Raw genomic sequence first — 18,574 nt, forward strand, 5'->3', positions numbered from 1 at the left:
CGGAAGACAATGCAGATGTGCTACCTCATACAGTCTCTACCTCTTAAGGAAGTAAATAAATTAAGGGCCGTCAAGTATTTAACTGACTGAAATGTATACGATGCCGGAGAAACATGGGCTTTAACAGGATTTAATCATCCCTAGAGAAATAAATCCTGGTGGAGTGTGTGTGTGTGTGTGATTCTTATCACAGCCAGTATTAATTGCAGCTCATCGTTTTTTTTGGGGGGTTACTTATTGGCCCTCCATTTTTTTTAACTTCCTTCAGACAGACAGTCTGTGATTTAATGTGCGTTTGTCCATAAAGTTCCCCCCTCTCTAATTTTTTAACTTCAGCAGTGCAATAAAACCATTTTATACAAAACCCTCACTTTTATCTGCTGAGTTATTAAAAGCCAATGTGGGGAATCTGACCTACCCAATAATCTAAATGGATTCACCGCTATCTTACGCTAAACTAATCAGTGGCCTGTGACATTGGAACATCTTAGAGGGTTTGTTGTTCAAAACACAATTCTAGGGAACATTTATATCCAATATAAGATTATCTTGTCCAGGATTGGCTGTCCCTGTCCCTGTGTTTTGAGAGCCTCTTTAAGACAGAGAGAATCTTGTGGATCACTTTATTTTACCCCTTTTCCTGGCACATACATCTTTTGCAGTTTGTGGTTGTGCCCCCTCCTTTAGAGACCCCCCCCCCCCCCCCCCCCCCTTACATTTGATGTTGTAGATCGTAAAATATTTTATGTATTTGATATATTTGATAGTAATATCTCTGCTCAAAAGCTACAGGACTGTGCCAAATGAGGTTGAGTTTCCTTAGCATTGTATCTGAGCCAAAATGGAAGACCTTGTGATGGCAGAGATGGGAGTCCTCACTTCTGCTTCTGCTACTACCAATACTACTGCTACTACTACTACCACTATGACAACTCTTCTACTACTGAGGCTACTACATGAAACCCGTCGCTTCCCAGCATTCGCCTTAAAAGTGACAATCCCTCAACCCCTGTCTTCCCTGTCCCCCTACTCTGCCCCTTCCACCATCCATACCTCCATCCCTCACTCCTTCTCCCTGACTTTCCCAACTCTGACACCTCTGCACCCCTACCAACACACATTGCTCTCACTGCCTAATTTTGCACTATTGCATACGCTTGCTGTAGACTCGAAACGTAAAGCGTCCAACACCCCAAGAACCCCTAAGCTTCTGTCTCCACCTACGTCCTCTTCCTGTGCCCGCTTCTCCAGCCCCTCCAATGCTTAGCACCGACCCCTGACCCCCTCTCGTTCCTCTCACCCTCCTTTTTTTTTTTTTTACATTGATTTTTGTTTTTCATCTTCACGTCATCGCACCCTCCATCATCATGCCTCACTGTCATGCTGTTTCTTTCATTTTTTAGCATAACAGCATAGCTTGTATGCTTCCCCATCACCACCACCATCCTTTGACACTGAACTAGAGTCCTGGCTTCTCTTGCAGTTCCCTTGTCTCACCCCTCCTGCTCCCCTTCCCTGGCTCCTTGGTTCTAACCAGTTAACTGTCCCCTCTCCCCTCTTTCCCCCACTCTCCTCCACTCTTCCATCATGCCTCTCTCCCCTTCCTCTCTCTCTCCCTCTCTCTCTCCTACCATCTCTCCTCTTTCTCTGGCTGTCTGACCTGGGCTCCTGCAGGAGAGTTTGGGGAGGTATGTCGTGGTCGCCTCAAGCTGCCTGGGCGCCGGGAGATCATTGTTGCAATCAAAACACTGAAGGTGGGCTACACTGACCGCCAAAGAAGAGACTTCCTGTCCGAGGCTTCCATCATGGGCCAGTTTGACCACCCCAACATCATCCGCCTGGAAGGTGTAGTCACCAAGAGTCGGCCAGTGATGATTGTGACTGAGTTTATGGAGAATGGGGCGCTGGACTCTTTCCTAAGGGTAAGGAAAACACATCATCAGACACACATATCACACCCAAGAAAAGCTTTATTAAAGTAACGCCTTATTCATCACGTATGTATAATTTTGTCAGCAAAATTGACGCAAATTGACATTCACAAATAGCTGAGACCTCACTGAGTCTCTGCTTCAAAGTCGCATTTTACATTTTGAGCACACCACCTTGATCTACAATACAGTTTATTTTTGCCATTCTCTCTTCCTTCCCCAGCTCAATGATGGACAGTTTACAGTGATCCAGCTGGTGGGCATGCTGCGTGGTATCGCAGCAGGCATGAAGTACTTGTCAGACATGAACTATGTGCACAGAGACTTGGCTGCTCGTAACATCCTGGTCAACAGTAATCTGGTGTGTAAGGTGTCTGACTTTGGACTTTCTCGCTTCCTCGAGGATGATGCCACGGACCCCACCTACACGAGCTCACTGGTGAGTGTGCACATGTGTACATATTTGTGTGATTGTATTTACATTTCAAAACCATGCTTTGACGTTACTGTATGTCTATCAATATATCACTGGCCCCTTTCATAATTGAATCCCTTGCAAGTATCGGTATATTCCAAAAATAGATCTGTGTCAAGTGTATTCCCACAACACATGACCAGTGGAAAGGATTTTCTTTTTTCTCTACCATCTTTAGATAGCAAGGGCAGAAGCGAGAAATCAGAGCAGACGAAAGAATCAGAAAAACATTTATGTTCAGTATACTGTATGAAGCTGAAGGAATGATGAAGGGATTTCTTTTAACTTGGGCGTGTTGTTGTGTACTGCAGCAGAAATCTACAAGCAATAGAGGAACATGTTGACAGTTGTCTGAAATGTCTGATATTAAATAATGATTATTATTATTATAATACTTATTCTCCCACAACAGAAGATGTAAAACTGGCAAAGCATGTCAAGGCAGATATGAAAGGGTCTTATGGGATTCTATGTAATTATAATACATGAATATGGGTTCTGGTGTGAAGACAGGCAGCTTGCTCCAGCCAATACGGTAGAAGTTAAGTTTGTGTGCATCTGGATTTGGGAGACTGTCCTCCAACAAAACGTTACTATGGGTTGTATGCAGGAATTACGACCCATAGGTACGTTTTTAGCATAAATAATAGCAATGTGGTACCCCTTGATGAGGTGTCCACCGGCAGTTTGTTTAGTGGTTAAAGCATTGTATTTTGGTGTGATTGACTCTTACAGACTACACCACACGACATGCTATTTTATTTAATGTCATTGTCTGTAACTTACTGCCTGGCCCTGTCTTTTTTATCCCTAACCCTAACCTCACACCTTCTGTGGGCCCTAACCATAACCTCACACCTTCTCTCGGCCCTAACCCTAACCTCACACCTTCTGTGGGCCCTAACCATAACCTCACACCTTCTGTGGGCCCTAACCATAACCTCACACCTTCTGTGGGCCCTAACCCTAACCTCACACCTTCTGTGGGCCCTAACCCTAACCTCACAACTTCTGTGGGCCCTAACCCTAACCTCACAGCTCTCGGCCCTAACCTCACTCCTTCTCTCGGCCCTAACCTCACTAACACTTGTGCCTAGTTGAGTTGAAAAATACCGTTGTGCTAAAAACTTACCTTTTGGGTGGTCGTATTCATGGATTGGCCAATACGACCCATAGTTGCGGTTCAGTTAGAGGACAGGTTGGGATTTGGTGTTGCCAAAGCAAGTGATTCAGGTCAATTTCAGGTCATTTCAAATGTTTAAACTCGAGCACCCAAAACTATGGCAGTGAGATGAATGGTTGTACCATGAAGCTATGGTGTTACTTGGTAATTGTGAGCTTTACTTTGAGAAGAACTGTTGGCATAGGATACCATTAAACCGGGAGTTACTAGAAATGTCTTTACGATCGATATATTGATATTGAAAAATACAGTTTGTAACACATTCAATGTTCATACCGTGTAAACTGTTAGTGCATGCGTTCTCTGTGTTACTAACCTTGTGTGTATGTGGTGTTTGGGTTCTGCAGCATGCACCCATATGTTGTGCTTCAGTGTTTCCCTCAGACTGTTTTTTCTCACCCTTTCTCTCCCTCTCGTATGTGTGCGACTCTGTGTTTGTGCTCCATCCCTCCAGTATTTCATGCTCACCTACTCATTCGCATATCCACAGGGAGGGAAGATTCCCATTCGCTGGACAGCTCCAGAGGCAATTGCTTACAGGAAGTTCACCTCGGCCAGTGACGTGTGGAGCTACGGAATTGTCATGTGGGAAGTGATGTCGTATGGCGAACGGCCGTACTGGGACATGAGCAATCAAGATGTAAGCTGTTGAAAAAAATATTATTCATTATTTGATTGGTTACAAATGTTAGTCCCTTGTAAATATGTAACATCAATTATATCATATCTCTCTTAATACTAACATTCTTCAGTTGTTTCTACAGCACTCCTACAACTACTCATTTTTTCTCTCGAGCACATTTATTCATTTATGTTTTATTCAACTTGCTTTTTTTTCTATTTATCTCTGCCTCTTCTGTCATTTTTCTCTTTTATCCTCTTCTGTCCTCCCCTCCTTGTTCTTTCCATCGACCATCTCTCTTCTTGTGGTGCTCATCCTCCCCCTACACTATGTTGCATGACTAGAAGTGATTTCTCTCTTGTCCTTCCTCAGGTGATAAATGCCGTGGAGCAGGACTATCGACTGCCCCCACCCATGGACTGCCCCACAGCACTGCACCAGCTCATGTTGGACTGCTGGGTAAAAGAGAGGAACCTGCGACCCAAATTCACCCAGATTGTGGCCACACTGGATAAGCTTATCCGCAATGCTGCCAGCCTCAAGGTGGTCACTAACAGCGCACAGTCCACTGGGTAAGTCGGAGAATATTGGTCGTATTAGGCTGAGAATTGGTGTAAAAGCCACGCTTCGCAGAAAATGCCCTTTAGCTTGCAGGAGAGTGGAGCTAGAAATGATAGAAATAGACTTACACCTGCGATTGTGTGCGATTCTCCTCTCTGACGTCCTTGTTGAATTTTATTGGGTGGATCGATGATTTAAATTTCATGGGCAATAATGCTCCATTTTGCTCACTGCATTATGGATATTAGAGTTTTCTTAAGTCATATATTGAGTTAGAGCAGCTGAACTCTTGTGACAGAATGCAGTTACAGGCCATTACTTTGTCGAGTTAAATTGCTTCTTTGCAGCCACGCAAGCACCAGCCAAGCCATTTAATTTACACCTGAGCCAGAGCAACAGAGATAATGATTTCCTCTGTGCAAATATTCCTTATCCAAGTTGATATAGTGTATGTGAGTCACCCTGTACACTCAGCTGTAACAATCTCTTAACTTCCTTAAAGTGCACCTTTATTCTTGTATGACCCTTTGCTTCTTAAAAATGCAACCATTATGCAAATCCAAATTACCACAGCTCAGTACGGCCCTTAAAGCACGTCCTCTGTGGACCGGGGGCTCAATCAGTGGTGTCACATCCACATTAAGCTGCTCTACCTTTCTCTGCAATCTTCTTGTAGAGAATTCGAAGGAGAGAAGGTGAAGCACGGGGGGGGGGTGGCCTACCTACAGTATCTGTCCCTGCATCAGGGTCTTTCTGTCTTGAGGGAGGGCCGCAGACAATCCTTGGCTGAGCTCATGGGGGAAGTCAGGGTCTCAGTTGGCCACCAGAGTGACGTTCTGAGAAGATTAAGCTTGCCGTTAATTAGCTCGATTCAGGCGATGCAAAAAAGAGATGGGAGCGCTTTTTAATTAGCCACTAACGAGATTTTAAACGGGCCAGCAGAGAGGTGGCCTCTTGCTGACAGACCTAACAAGGGAGGAGTGAGCGATGACACTGTCATACTGGTCTGCGCTGAAGTGTGGCTGGAGGGGAGCTTGCACTGTCTGACACAGAAGACTGTTGGTTACGTACTTACTGTAAGACAACTGCAGATTGCACGCCAATTCTGCAGTTTATTAACTGTTTACTGCTTCAGACGTGAACTACATCGATTCTCTCAAGTCCTTTAAATGCAAAATAATGGCCTGACCCCATGGAGAGACTGTGACACTTCGTCGGATTCACTAGTCAGCATACAGTATTAGTATGCTCTCCTGCTGGTTTTCTGCTTGTGGCTCACATGTGGCCTGGTATGGTTCTGGACCCTTTTGAAGCCAACTTTAGAGAAGGAGGACTAACAATACTCCATTAAGCGAAAGAGCCAGAGTCTGGCATTAACAACGTCCCGAGGCCTTGGGCTCTGAAGCACAAGCCTTATTAAAAATCACTCCATCTACACCACTCAAAGGAGCCTCTGTATCACTGTTATTAACTCCCTCTCCATGCCTTTACTCCTTTCTCCCTCTCTCTCTCTCTCTCTCGCTCTCTCTCTCCATTCCTCTTTTAATTGTTAATGAATCTAATGCCATCAAAAAGGATGACAGGGATCAACAGAGCAGAGAGGAGGGGAGACAGTGGTGCTCATTCTCTTTGCCCGGTCCCTCATCTGTTTCTCCTCCTTCACCTCCCCACACCTCCCCCTCCACCCCCTCTCTTGTTCATCCGTTCCACTTCGCCCCGAGTTGCAGCACGGTGTTATTAAAACTCCCAAGGTGGCCTCTCTATCTGCACTATTGATCAGCACCATGAGTTGAGATTCTTCTTTAGAAATGCCCTATTTGTCCTGTCAACAGGTGTGCAAGAACATGCAAAAGTAAATCTCAAGAGATTTACGCGCAGACAAATTGCTAAAGAAGCCATCGCACGACTTAGTACGTCCACATGTGCAAAGATACACAGACGCACACGCATGTAGCACTGTGAGTCACTTCTTCCACAGGTTCATGAGTTTCAATATGCGACCACACACACACACACACTCACACACACACATGTGAGCGACATCTGTGTTTACATTCCACAGATATTTCTTCCCTGTCACAAAGCATTTTCCCAAAGTGACTTTCCACCTCAGTGGGATTATGTTGCACGCAACCGAACGTAGATGTGAGAAAAAAGACGTTATCGAAAGAGAACATGCATATACGGTTAAGTTCAAACACACCCTGAAAATGTTTTCTAAACACAGTAATGATATACTATAAAACATAATGGCTTATAGCCTCAGAGTTGAGTGAGCTATGTTCCTACTCATGACCCTACTCTGACTTGAACCGACAAGCTAAACCACAAGGAATCCAGTCCTCCCAGATCAGATTTTGACCACATTCGTAGGTAGTTTGAAAGTGGAACTCATAGCAACCACTTTTTGGATTGGATTTCAAGTTTTTCTTTTTTCTTCTCAGTCCCTGAGGAACACAATGACATCTAACTGCAACAAAACAGACTCATTCAGATATCCCTATGGCTTCGTGAGGCACGTTCTCACTGATCCTGCCATGCAACGGCGTTTTTGGCTAAATCATGCACACTTTCTTGCAGTTCTGTGGCATCTGTTTCTGTATTGACAGCAAAGAATTAGAGTTTCTGAACATAAAACAGATCTGGTTCCATGTACGTTATAAGTTCATAGTCAGCGTTCAAGTTTAAAGTCTGTATCTGCTTTATCAGCACATACCATTTAGTTTAACCAGCTGCAGTGCCAACATCCACCACCCAAGCCTCCAGTCAGTCTCTCTACAGTCATAAAAGTGCCCACTCCCCCCCCAAACACAACTCCTTACATGTGGAGAAGAGGGGATAAGAGAGGAGGAGAGGTGGAGAAATGGAGAGGTGGCGCTCAGCTGGGGGCGTTTGGGGGTGAGGTTGCCCGTTAAAGGCAGTAGATTGACGACCTTAACCCTCTCTCTGTTTCTCTTTCTCCCTCGTCCTTCCCTCTCCCACATGTAGGGTGTCCCAGCCCTTGCTTGACCGCTGCATCCCAGACTATACCACTTTCACCACTGTGGGGGACTGGCTGGATGCCATCAAGATGAGCCGCTACCGTGACAACTTTGTCAATGCTGGATTTGCTTCCTTTGACCTGGTGGCCCAGATGACAGCAGAGTGAGTGTGTGTGTGTGTGTGTGTGTGTGCGTGCGTGTGCATGTGCATGTGCATGTGTGTGTGGTTCCAGCTAATCAAGCCTAAAGTGAGTGCCTGGGCTGAGTTTCAGAGTCAAATTGGTGTTACACAAATTGACCTTGAGGGAATAAAAAACAGTCTCATGTCTGTTTATCCAAATGAAACAGGATAACATGTGGACAGTGAGCTCAGAGAAGGTCTGAAATGAAAAATAACAGGACGTGACGCATAAAGAAAATCTTATTTCACTCTATTTGTACATTACACGGGTATTTCAATAAGATATTTGTTTTTTTTGGATCAAACGATGGTGCGAAAAAATAAGTAATTATGTACAGCTATTATACTGTAGTTAAAAAAAAGATTTGAAAATCTTCACTGCATTTTCTGTGATTATTGAAATGCAATTTTAAAATAAAAAATAAAAATTATTATTACTGCGTTCTATGTATTCATACAGAATGCAAGGGAATGGGTAACAACCACCTGCTTCAAAGTCAGACAAATCTCATACATAGTGAACAATTCAAAAGCATAATCCGATTGTTCAGCAGGCACTTGCCTCTTCATCTCCAATTGACCTTGATGACTCACCCTCACCCTGACCCAACCTTTTGGCCCTGTTTACAAACAGGAAATGATGTAATGGAAGCCATGGAAATTAGAGGCCAGTGATGATCAAATAAATGAATTAAGATTATAATGATAAATAAATCATCCTCATTAGCTGCATAATAGGCAATGGAGGTGGAGGTAATTTATTTCAATTTGGTCAGGCTGACAGGTGTGGTGTACCCTGGCTCTCTGTGGCCCTTAATGGCCAGTAATTCCTCTAATGGTGCCCATTTATTATCATTTCATCCACCGTTGCAGCACTGATGGAGATGGCAAAATATGAAAAAATAAACCGCTATTTATTTGTGGAAAAAAAGGGTTCCTATTTGGCAGTGGAGTGTGCGTGTGTGTGTGTGTGGTTGTGTACATACTGTATTTGTGTGTGTGTGTGTGTGTGTGTGTGTCTGCCGTGTGGGTTAGGTGTGTGTTTGTGTGCTCAAATGGATAGGGCCACAAAGTCAGTGAGACACGCAGAGTGTATGGCATCTGTGTGTATTATTAGATTATCCTGTGTGTGTGTGTGAGAGAGACAGACAGAGTGGAGAGGACGTAGACTTTGACTGAGCACAAACAGTCTGCTAATCACTGTCCCAGACGCCATCTACTCTCTCCACTAACTATCAGCCAGGGAGATCAAACAAGAGCGGATTCTCAGACCTCTTTTGTCATACAGTGGATTATGCATTTGACTTACGATGGCCAAAGCAGGGGCTCTCTCCTTGGCCTTTTGGCGTGGTAAAGTCACCATTCCTGTCATGTTCCTGCTTCACTACTTCAAAATGAAGAGCCTCTCTTCTTACGAATTTTAACACCGCCTGTTGCCTGTTAAATGCAAACCCCCTCGTCTTTTTTTGCTCTAGTTGTTTTCGTATGTTGCTCAACAGTGGTCAACTCAAAGCTAATTTACTGAAACAGACTGAAACGACATGAGAGTGAGCAATCAGTCTAATCTACAATAAGTTTCAGACCGCTGTGAAGTCCACCAGCTGTCGAACAGTAGCTAAGTTTGCTTTTTAATCATTAACTACCACATTATGGCTCGTTTACTCCCCTCTGCTTGCCCACCTGCCAGGCAACAGAAATATGTTGCAGTAAGACTAACATTTGCTGGCTGTAGATGGATGAGCGCCCCCATTTTGTTGACATACCCTCTGGAAGCCATTTTATGGGTGATTGCCAAAGTGCTACTTGTCCCCGTTCCCACCTGGTAGAGAGCGTGAGTGTGTGTGTGTGTGTGTGTGTGTGTACTTGTGCAAGACGTGTAATGTGCACTTCAACTTCATAACGTGCGACGTCTGTCTCCTTTTATGTTGACTCAGCCACCTGTTCTCATTTTCTTCCTCTCTGCTTCCTCCTCAGGGACTTGCTGCGGATAGGGGTGACACTGGCTGGCCATCAAAAGAAGATTCTTGGTAGCATTCAGGACATGAGACTACAGATGAACCAAACTCTTCCTGTCCAGGTGTGAGCAACTGGACGCACGGACCGATGCAGTCAAAGGACAGCCAGACAGGAGAAGGGGAAGGAACTTTGGCAGAGAAAGCCATTGGAAAAACCCTAGCTGCCTGACCTATCTCTGCCAATTAGACGCGATGAGACTGGCTTGCGGTGCCTCTGAATATTTTTTTTCTTAATTTCATTACCACTTCCATTCCCTGTTCGGGCTTTTTTGTTCTTGCCGTTTTTCATCATTTCCTTTCATTCTTCTTCCGGCCATCCAATCCTAATTTGTGTGTTTTTGAAGGAGGACGAAGTGTTAACCCTCTTAAATCCCACGTGTGCCTCACCAGCTCTGGTGTGGGGTGACATTTGCATGCAGGTGTCTTTGGTGAAGTTGGCCTTAGCCCTGTAACCGAAAACTTCACAACGTGATCCTCACGCAAGAACCCCGCCCCCTTTTGCCCCGTAATCCAGTTCTGATGGACGTAATATATATATATATATATATATATATATAGTAAAGAATGAACACCCTGCTATAAAAAAAAAAGAGAACAAGTGTTCACACGTGTAAAAGAAAACAAAAACACAAGTGTTTTGGAGCCACAGGAGGATTTTTTTCTCTGATAGACATTGTTCTACTCAGCACGCTTGTTGTTCTCCATCTTCATATTGAAGATGTGTTATCCAAAAGGGCACGAGCGGAAGAATGGTGAGGTGGTGAAGGAGGAGAAATAATGGGCTGAGGTCAAAGGTAAAGAGGATGACAGAGGTCGAAAAGGTGCACCCACATTTTTGGACACGCGTTTCGGTTCTTCACTTTGACCTGAAGTGACTCAGGATAGTTCCACAGCTAGGAATCACTTGCTCATCAAGTGTGTTTTTACACATTGAACTGTTTGGAGTTTGTTTGTTCATACATTTTTCTTCCACCGCCCTCCTTTTTTTCTTTTCCTTTTGTTTTTTTTTGTTTTCAGAATCTCTCACACATTCTCACACACGAGAATTGTGTGACGGCTGGCCAAACCTACGTACCCCCACTGGACTATGTGATTGGGGGGCATTGACTGTGGCGTTATAGAAAGACCACTTGGCCTTTTGTGTGCGTTTTTGTATGTGTGTGTGTGTGTGTGTGTACACATGTATGTGTGTGTGTGAATGTTTGATTAAGTGTGCATGGATGTGCGGATGTGTCGAGTCGCACACAAATATACTGTACAGTACGGCCGCCGCGATTTGCTTCCATGGAGAATTAACGCATGAACTGAACCATGACAAGGAGCAAATATATCTGAAACAATTATGCTATAGTCTGTGGACAAGTGTTCAACATTCTTTTTTTTTATTAAATCCAAAACAATAAAACTTTTGACATAAACACACATATATAATTATATGTGCAGAAAGTGAGAGACATCTCACTTTTTACATACTACTATCTGGATTTAATCAAAATTCTTGTTATGATTTCTTGACATCCTCCCCTATGTATTTATTTGTACCTCGCCCACAAACCCCCCTCACCCCACCAACACTCAGATGGACTATTGGTGGACAGTGGAACAATCAGAAGGAAGAAAAACTCCAAGAGGATTCACCTTATGGCTTGATGATTATTAAACAAAAAGAAATTGCATATAAATTGGATATTGTATTTTTGTTGTTGTTCTAAACAGCCTGTACATGTTTTGTAACAAAAATATGATAAATATGAAAAGAAAATGGTGTTTTGACAAAATGGAAGTGTTGTTGTGAAATGATTCAGGTTCGAAAAGGAAGTATGTGACGGTCGGGACGTGAAGAGAATCAGACAGAGTGAGTCACGACCTATCATCCCTCTGCTCTGCCTGACGTACATGTGTTTAGGTTTGTGTGTGTCACATGAACTGGAAATGATGCTTCCCTAACTCAACATACAGAGCGATTGGGAATCCCTGAGCTGTTACTATTAACTGTCTTCCAGGCACCTTTTTTTTTCTTTTAATTCAAAACCTCCTACAGACAACTCAGACGCATATTGCCTTTGTTGTAATTGTACTTATTTGGCATCTAGCAGTGAGGTTCTTGCAGCCTCGTCTTATGTAGGGCGCTTCATTAGGATTCATTAGTCAAGGAGAGGAAGGTACAGAGTTGATGCAGCCTCATCGCCAATCATGTCAATCTTCCCAGACGCAGAGCTCCATCACAAGGCCTGCAGTTTTGCTTTCCTTGCAACGACACCCTCATCAGAGAATCCGAGCTGTCACAGGAGAGACCTCTTAGTCCCCGTCTGTCAGGTCGATTCATGCGGCAGCCAGTCTTGCACTGTAAGGATGCAAACCGGCGCGAGTGCATGAACATACGGCGAGCTGACCTATCATTATCTCTCTTCATTTTCTGTCTGACCTGCAATCATCGTGTCTCAGGCTGCTGCGTCGTTAGTACAGTGCAGCATCGACAGCCCTGGGATTCAGACAGCCAAATTCTGCAGGCCCACTCATCCTAAATGATAGCAGCTGCATCACAGAGGCCATACTTGCAGAGCGGTGTTTGATTGTAGTGGATTAAGGGAGCGGGGTTGAACCACTGATGTGATAGTCCATTCTCCATATATTGTCTGGGTTGGAGCTGATCGATGCAATATGTGACTATTATTAGTTAGGGTGGCGTGATGCAAGTGGCCATGCAGTGTGTCTTGCCATATTACTTTAGTCAGCCACGCTTCAGATCCCTCAAAAGCCATGGAGAATTTATGCAAAATAGCAATGTGTTCCTTATTTTCCTATTGTTTCATCATACCACGCGTACAGATGTTTTCACTGCTCCCAGTGCATTCTTTAAAAAAAAGAGAGAAAAAAAAGGCCACACCTGTAACAGTTGTAGTCCAAAACCAAGTAGTCATGTTAACAGTTCTGTTCTCACACCATACAGGAAATACGTCTCAAATGTTTCAATTGTTTCCATGAGTCAATTCTTGTTTTTCCGATGTGATGAGTCAGAGGTGCTGTGTCAACGTAATGAGAATGTGCTGAAAGTGCCTCTTAAAGGAGCAGACCAGATTATTTTGGATATACTTTGGCGGAATGGTTTTATTCGCACATACACATTATTATTTAATGTGTGCGCTCACACACACATTCTCATGCAGCTTTCTTACTGAGGACACATAGACATAATGCATCCCCTAGCCCCTCACCCTAACCGCAACCCACCAAAAATAAATACTTAACCCTTAACCTAAACATTACCTAAACCCAATTCACCCCAATCCTCCCAAAAAGTCATTTAAAGTTGTGAGGACCAGACAAAATGTCCTTTTTGGCCCTCACAAAGATACACATACAAGAACACACACACACACACACACACACACATAGGAGACCACAAATAATGCACTCACTTTTACTCAGACTCTCAGGAATTTCCATTTCTCCCTTATTCGTTTAATCAGTTAAGTCCCACTCTTCCAAACGTTCTTGTGGCACCACACAAGGCACAGTCAAAGACCATCAAATCAAGATGGTGGTGGTGGTGGTGGTGGGTGGGGCTCCTATTGAAACACAATCAGATGGCAGACATGCCCACTCATGAAAAATGGCAGCGCTTTTGTTTTCACACGCACAAGTGATGAGGTGCACATGGTGCGCTGGGATCTGAAGTTCTGCTCACCAAAGTCAACCAGCCATGAGCGATGAGCCCGACCGGCACATCTTAAAATGATAAAACTGCCACCACACGAACGGCAAACAGTTAATCACTGAGTGGATTTTACACACGTTCATGCTGAACGTGTGTTTTAGATTTGACTTACGCATAGAGTGGGGAGGGAAAAGTCACTGTTAAGAGGTTGCAGGAATTAAGATGGACTGTTTGTGTGTTTGTAATAAAAGAGTGTCTTTTTTTTATATACAGGAACATTTTGATCAGTAGAATCTAGGCTTTGTCGGATGTGGTTATCTTTTTGTGCCAATAGGATTCAGACTATCCCAACTTTCCTTCTATCCTTCGTTCTTATTTTACATCCTCCGCAGATCATCTAATAAGCCTGGCCTCACTGACACCCCTTTACTTCCATTTTTTCTGACTTTTTTTCTTCAGTTGTCTGTTTTAAATAAATATACACAGTTCTGTCCTTTCCTTTGTCTTGTAATAAGCTGACTGCGCTTCTGTCCCGGACACTTTCGGGAAAAAACTCCGTCTTCTAACAAAGAAGCAAGATGTTCCACAGTACTGTACATGTGTAGTGAACTGGGAGGGGACGTAACAAAGCGCCAAGAAATGCAATTGTTAATTCCTCTTTGAGAAGCATTGAGATGTATTTAATAGTACAGACATACACATCAAATTACTAAAAATGATGATGCATTCTTGTTGAAATATTTTTAAAGACCCTTTTGCAATTAAATTATTTAAGAAATGTGACCCGATCTCCTGGTTCAGTCTTTGGTGTGTTATGATGAAATAATCTTTCAGCTGTTCCTATGCTACGTCATAAACTCCAGTCATGTAATATCCCAAGACACACTGCATTTGATTTCTCTGCTTATCATTGATGGCCATCTCTCACTGATCACCATTACGTGATTGGCATGAAGGTTTTCCAGCAGTTTCACAATAACATTTCTTGTGTATTAAGGGAACCACAGCCCAACTTCAAATACATATCTGCTTTAGAGCAACATGTGTTTATTACATTAAGGTGTGTAATATTACTCTAGAATGGAATGTATTATTATAGAGTTTATAATAATATATAATAATATTTTATATGTTATATTATAGAGTCAGACCTATCGTTCTGTGCATGCACCAAAATGTCCTCCTTTGACCTGGAAGTAGAAGGAAAACTGCAGTACTGTTGTCAGAAATGATTAGAGCCATGCTGGATCTAATTTGTATCAGCATGATCCTTCTCACTATTTGTGAGGGAACTCAGAAACGGAGTCAGACATACAATCCATTTTCTCCTCCGCATGTACACTTGGACTTAGTCTTAGTCAGACTACGGCCTTAGCTCGATTAAACATCTAAAGCAAAAGAGTGAGGTTTGAACACGTGCAGTAAAATAATAAAGATGGATGTTGGACCTGTCCCGCCACAGACCACAGGCCAGTAAACACCCATCAAGAAATGGGTTACATAATGATCTGCTCAGTGTTCCTGTAATCAGGAGATGTTCCAGGCAGTTTCAGACTGTATCATCTTCTTGCCTTGGAAAAGCCTGAGGGAAACTTAGTGTCATACTGTCTGTAAAAATGTGCATTCTTTGTAATCCTGTCTTTCATCTTTACAGCTACGGGCACCTGATGAATGGATATTGATCCTTTTGCGAGAAGTCACCCAGAGTTCATTTGTTTCTAATGTGTCAGTCATTGCTAAGTTCCTTGCCATTACTTAAGCTGCAACTGTCAGCAGGATGCAACTATTCTAGCAACAGTCTGACAAACAGTTTGCAGTGACAAGCTTGACGTTATTGCACGTCTCTCTTGGAGAATGCCAAATATGCAATAGCATAAGTCTGCCATCACAACATGGCTGATTTCTCTTCACAGTTCTGCACATCTGAAAGACATGTCACAACCAAATCAAAACGCTTGCAATTCCCAGTATAGTTGTGTCAATAGCTTACAGCTCTAAAACTCCCCATATTGGCTTTCAAGTCCACTAATTAATGAGTTCCACCCATCTCCGCAGGCACTGAACCAACAGTTTTGTTTTCCAGTAAAAAAAAAAAAAAAAAAAAGATGCTCAGATCACAGATTCTACCTTATCTGCCCAGCACTTTGTCCCCTGGCTCCCCACGTCTCCCTTTCCCTGTCCAATTAAATTCCGAGCTGGGGATCACGCGGCTTCAGTGTCTGAGCAGACATTCACCCATAGATGCGCTTGGTGAAGTTTCAACAGAGGATTATGTGGGTTTTCTTTGTGATGCAGCAGACAGAGTAAATTTCATCTCAGATACCTACAACTTTTACAGCCTCTTGTTCGCCATTGTCGTTGTGCTACGATGGATTCAGTTGACATATATTGGCGGTGCCGTCGCATTTCATGGACACAAAATACTATATACATTTTTCTTCTGTCTTGTCATTTAGTGCCATACCCGGCCATTATTTTCCTTCCATTGTGTCACAACTTTGACAGCCAAAGCTTATATATCCCTTGTGAGGGAAACATAACAGAATACAGAATAGGACTGCATCATATAGGCTCTGAGTTGTTTTGACTGGCCAGGTGCTAATTCAGTACTCAATACAAAGAATAATTTGTCACTTTTAAGTACGTTTGGACCAATTCCAAGAGAAACTCGAGCTCTGTTCTGTATACTTTCCTACGGGTATTGACACAGTGCTACCTTACCCCAAACGGGAGACTATGGATTACATTTAGGCTTGTTTCATCAAAATATGTCATAAAAAGCAAGAGAGAAAAATAACTAGTACCGCGCGCGGTTCTGAACGGGTTCGAGCCGACCCATGCGGGTCGCCGTGTGCCACGGCTCCCCGCATGCCTCGCGCTCTCACCCGTTCATTCACCGCGCGCGGTACTAGTTATTTTCAGTACTAGTTATTTTCAGTACTAGTTATTTTCAGTACTAGTTATTTTCAGCGGCGTCCCCGCGCATGTCGATCCACATTTCGGGGGGGATCGGGCAACGTATGGCAAAGTTATAGGGCACTTCCTGTTTAAAATGGCAGACTTCCTGTTCGGTCAAGTGCGTGTACGTAAACGTGTTCAGGGAACTTCCCTTGTCTTACATATCAAGTTTTGTGCAGATCGGATAATCTTAGAGTTTACTTCCTGTTTCGGGCATTCCACTTCCTGTTGGGAGGTCATCTCTTGCAGACATGCTCAGGACAGGTCCCTGGTGTCACATAAAAGGTTTCGTGCAAATCGGACAACGTACGGCAAAGTTAGAGGGCACTTCCTGTTTAAAATCGCCAACTTCCTGTTCGTCTCCGTAAACGTGTTCAGGGAAGTTCCCTTGTCTTACATATCAAGTTTTGTTCAGATCGGACAATGTAAGACTTTACTTCCTGTTTCGGGCGTTCCACTTCCTGTAGGGAGGTGACCTTTTACGGACATGCTCAGGACAGGTCCCTGGTGTCACATATAAGGTTTTGTGCAGATCGGACAACGTACGGCAAAGTTAGAGGCCACTTCCTGTTTAAAATGGCCGACTTCCTGTTCGGTCAACGGCGTCTCCGTAAACATGTTCAGGGAAGGTCCAGTAACTCACATATCTAGTTTCGTGTCAATCGGACAATGTAAGACTTTACTTCCTGTTTCGGGCGTTCCACTTCCTGTAGGGAGGTGACCTTTTACGGACATGTTGAGGAAGGGTCTGGGGTCCCACATACTAAGTTTCAAGTGGATACAACAATCCCTGTTGGAGCAGCATCAAAAACTATAAATGTAATTCTGTCTGCTGTCACCAGGGGGCGCTGTATTTGAAAATGAATATTTTCATATAGACGTGTTCAGGGCCGGACTGTCATCAATCCTTGCAAGTTTGGTTCAGATCGGACCAGGATTGGCAAAGTTGTAACAGTTTGTTTTTTTAGAATTTTCTACCACCACCAGGAGGTGCTGTTTTCAAAATGTACCGTTTCAGCAACATAGTCGTCTTCAGCAACTAACCAGCATCAACTATAGCAAGTTTGGTTGGGATCAGACCTTCCATCGCGAAGTTTTAAGAGTTTCATTGTCTGTTATGAAAAATTATTATTATCTCCAATTTTGGCGGCCCCTATCTCGTACGCCATACAATATTTTAAAAAGCTTTTGATAACTTTTGATGCTCAACTCGTCCACATTGATCTCACCAAGTTTGAAGGTGATCGCACAAAAGCTCTAGGAGGAGATAATTGAAATACAAGCTGTCATATTGTCTACTGTCACCAGGGGGCGCTGTTTTCGAAATTTAATATTTTCATATAGACGTCTTTAGGGCCGGACTATCATCAATCCTAGCAAGTTTGGTACAGATCGGACCAGGATTCACGAAGTTGTAGCAGTTTGATTTTTTGTCCCAAAAATCCGACTTTGCGTCGTTGCCATGGCAACACCGTTAAACGATTTGTCGTCATATTGATCACGCATCATCTACCATGTGTTTTGACTGTTGTCAGCAATTTTGAGTGCGGTACGATTATCTGTGTAAAAGTTATTCCCGAAATCGTAAAAAAACTTTTTTTTTGTGTATTTTCTTTCACCACAAGGAGGCGCTGTTTTCAAACTTCACCGTTTTTTCATAGACGTCTTCAGCCATGGCCCATCATCAATCATAGCAAGTTTGGTTCGGATCGGACCTTCCATCGCAAAGTTATAAGAGTTTTGTTTTTCTGATGCGAAACATCAGAATCATCACGAACTTTGCCGCCCCCTATCTCGTGCGCCGTGCGACATTTGAAAAAACTTTTGATACCGTGAGCTCCTCAACTGGTCCACAGGGACCTCACCAAGTTTGAAGGTGATCGCACGAAAACTCTAGGAGGAGTTAGTTCAAATACCATTGCTGCGAATTCGCCAAAATCGCCAAAAAATCGCCAATCAACCCAAGATGGCGGATTTCCTGTTGGGTTTGGATCATGGTCATAATGTAA

The 18,574-nt window shown here is 43.4% G+C and overlaps 1 protein-coding gene across 14 annotated transcripts in view; it reads left to right on the forward strand.

Moving 5' to 3' along the window:
• Positions 1 to 14,390, forward strand: part of LOC131465100 (ephrin type-B receptor 3-like) — a 57,648-nt gene extending 43,258 nt beyond the window's left edge. For 6 of the 14 annotated variants that reach the window (XM_058637436.1, XM_058637440.1, XM_058637443.1 and 3 more), the window contains exons 11-16: positions 1,675 to 1,922; positions 2,155 to 2,370; positions 4,080 to 4,229; positions 4,584 to 4,783; positions 7,761 to 7,916; positions 9,909 to 14,390. In XM_058637436.1, coding sequence (XP_058493419.1) covers positions 1,675 to 1,922; positions 2,155 to 2,370; positions 4,080 to 4,229; positions 4,584 to 4,783; positions 7,761 to 7,916; positions 9,909 to 10,017 — 1,079 coding nt within the window. In that variant the 3' untranslated portion in view covers positions 10,018 to 14,390. Of the gene's footprint in view, positions 1 to 1,674; positions 1,923 to 2,154; positions 2,371 to 4,043; positions 4,230 to 4,583; positions 4,784 to 7,760; positions 7,917 to 9,908 lie in introns of all 14 variants that reach the window. The other 8 variants (XM_058637433.1, XM_058637438.1, XM_058637435.1 and 5 more) reach the window with 3 other exon arrangements.
• Positions 14,391 to 18,574: the final 4,184 nt, after the last annotated feature.

Source organism: Solea solea, chromosome 9 (genome assembly GCF_958295425.1).
Source record: "Solea solea chromosome 9, fSolSol10.1, whole genome shotgun sequence".
NCBI lineage: Eukaryota > Metazoa > Chordata > Actinopteri > Pleuronectiformes > Soleidae > Solea > Solea solea.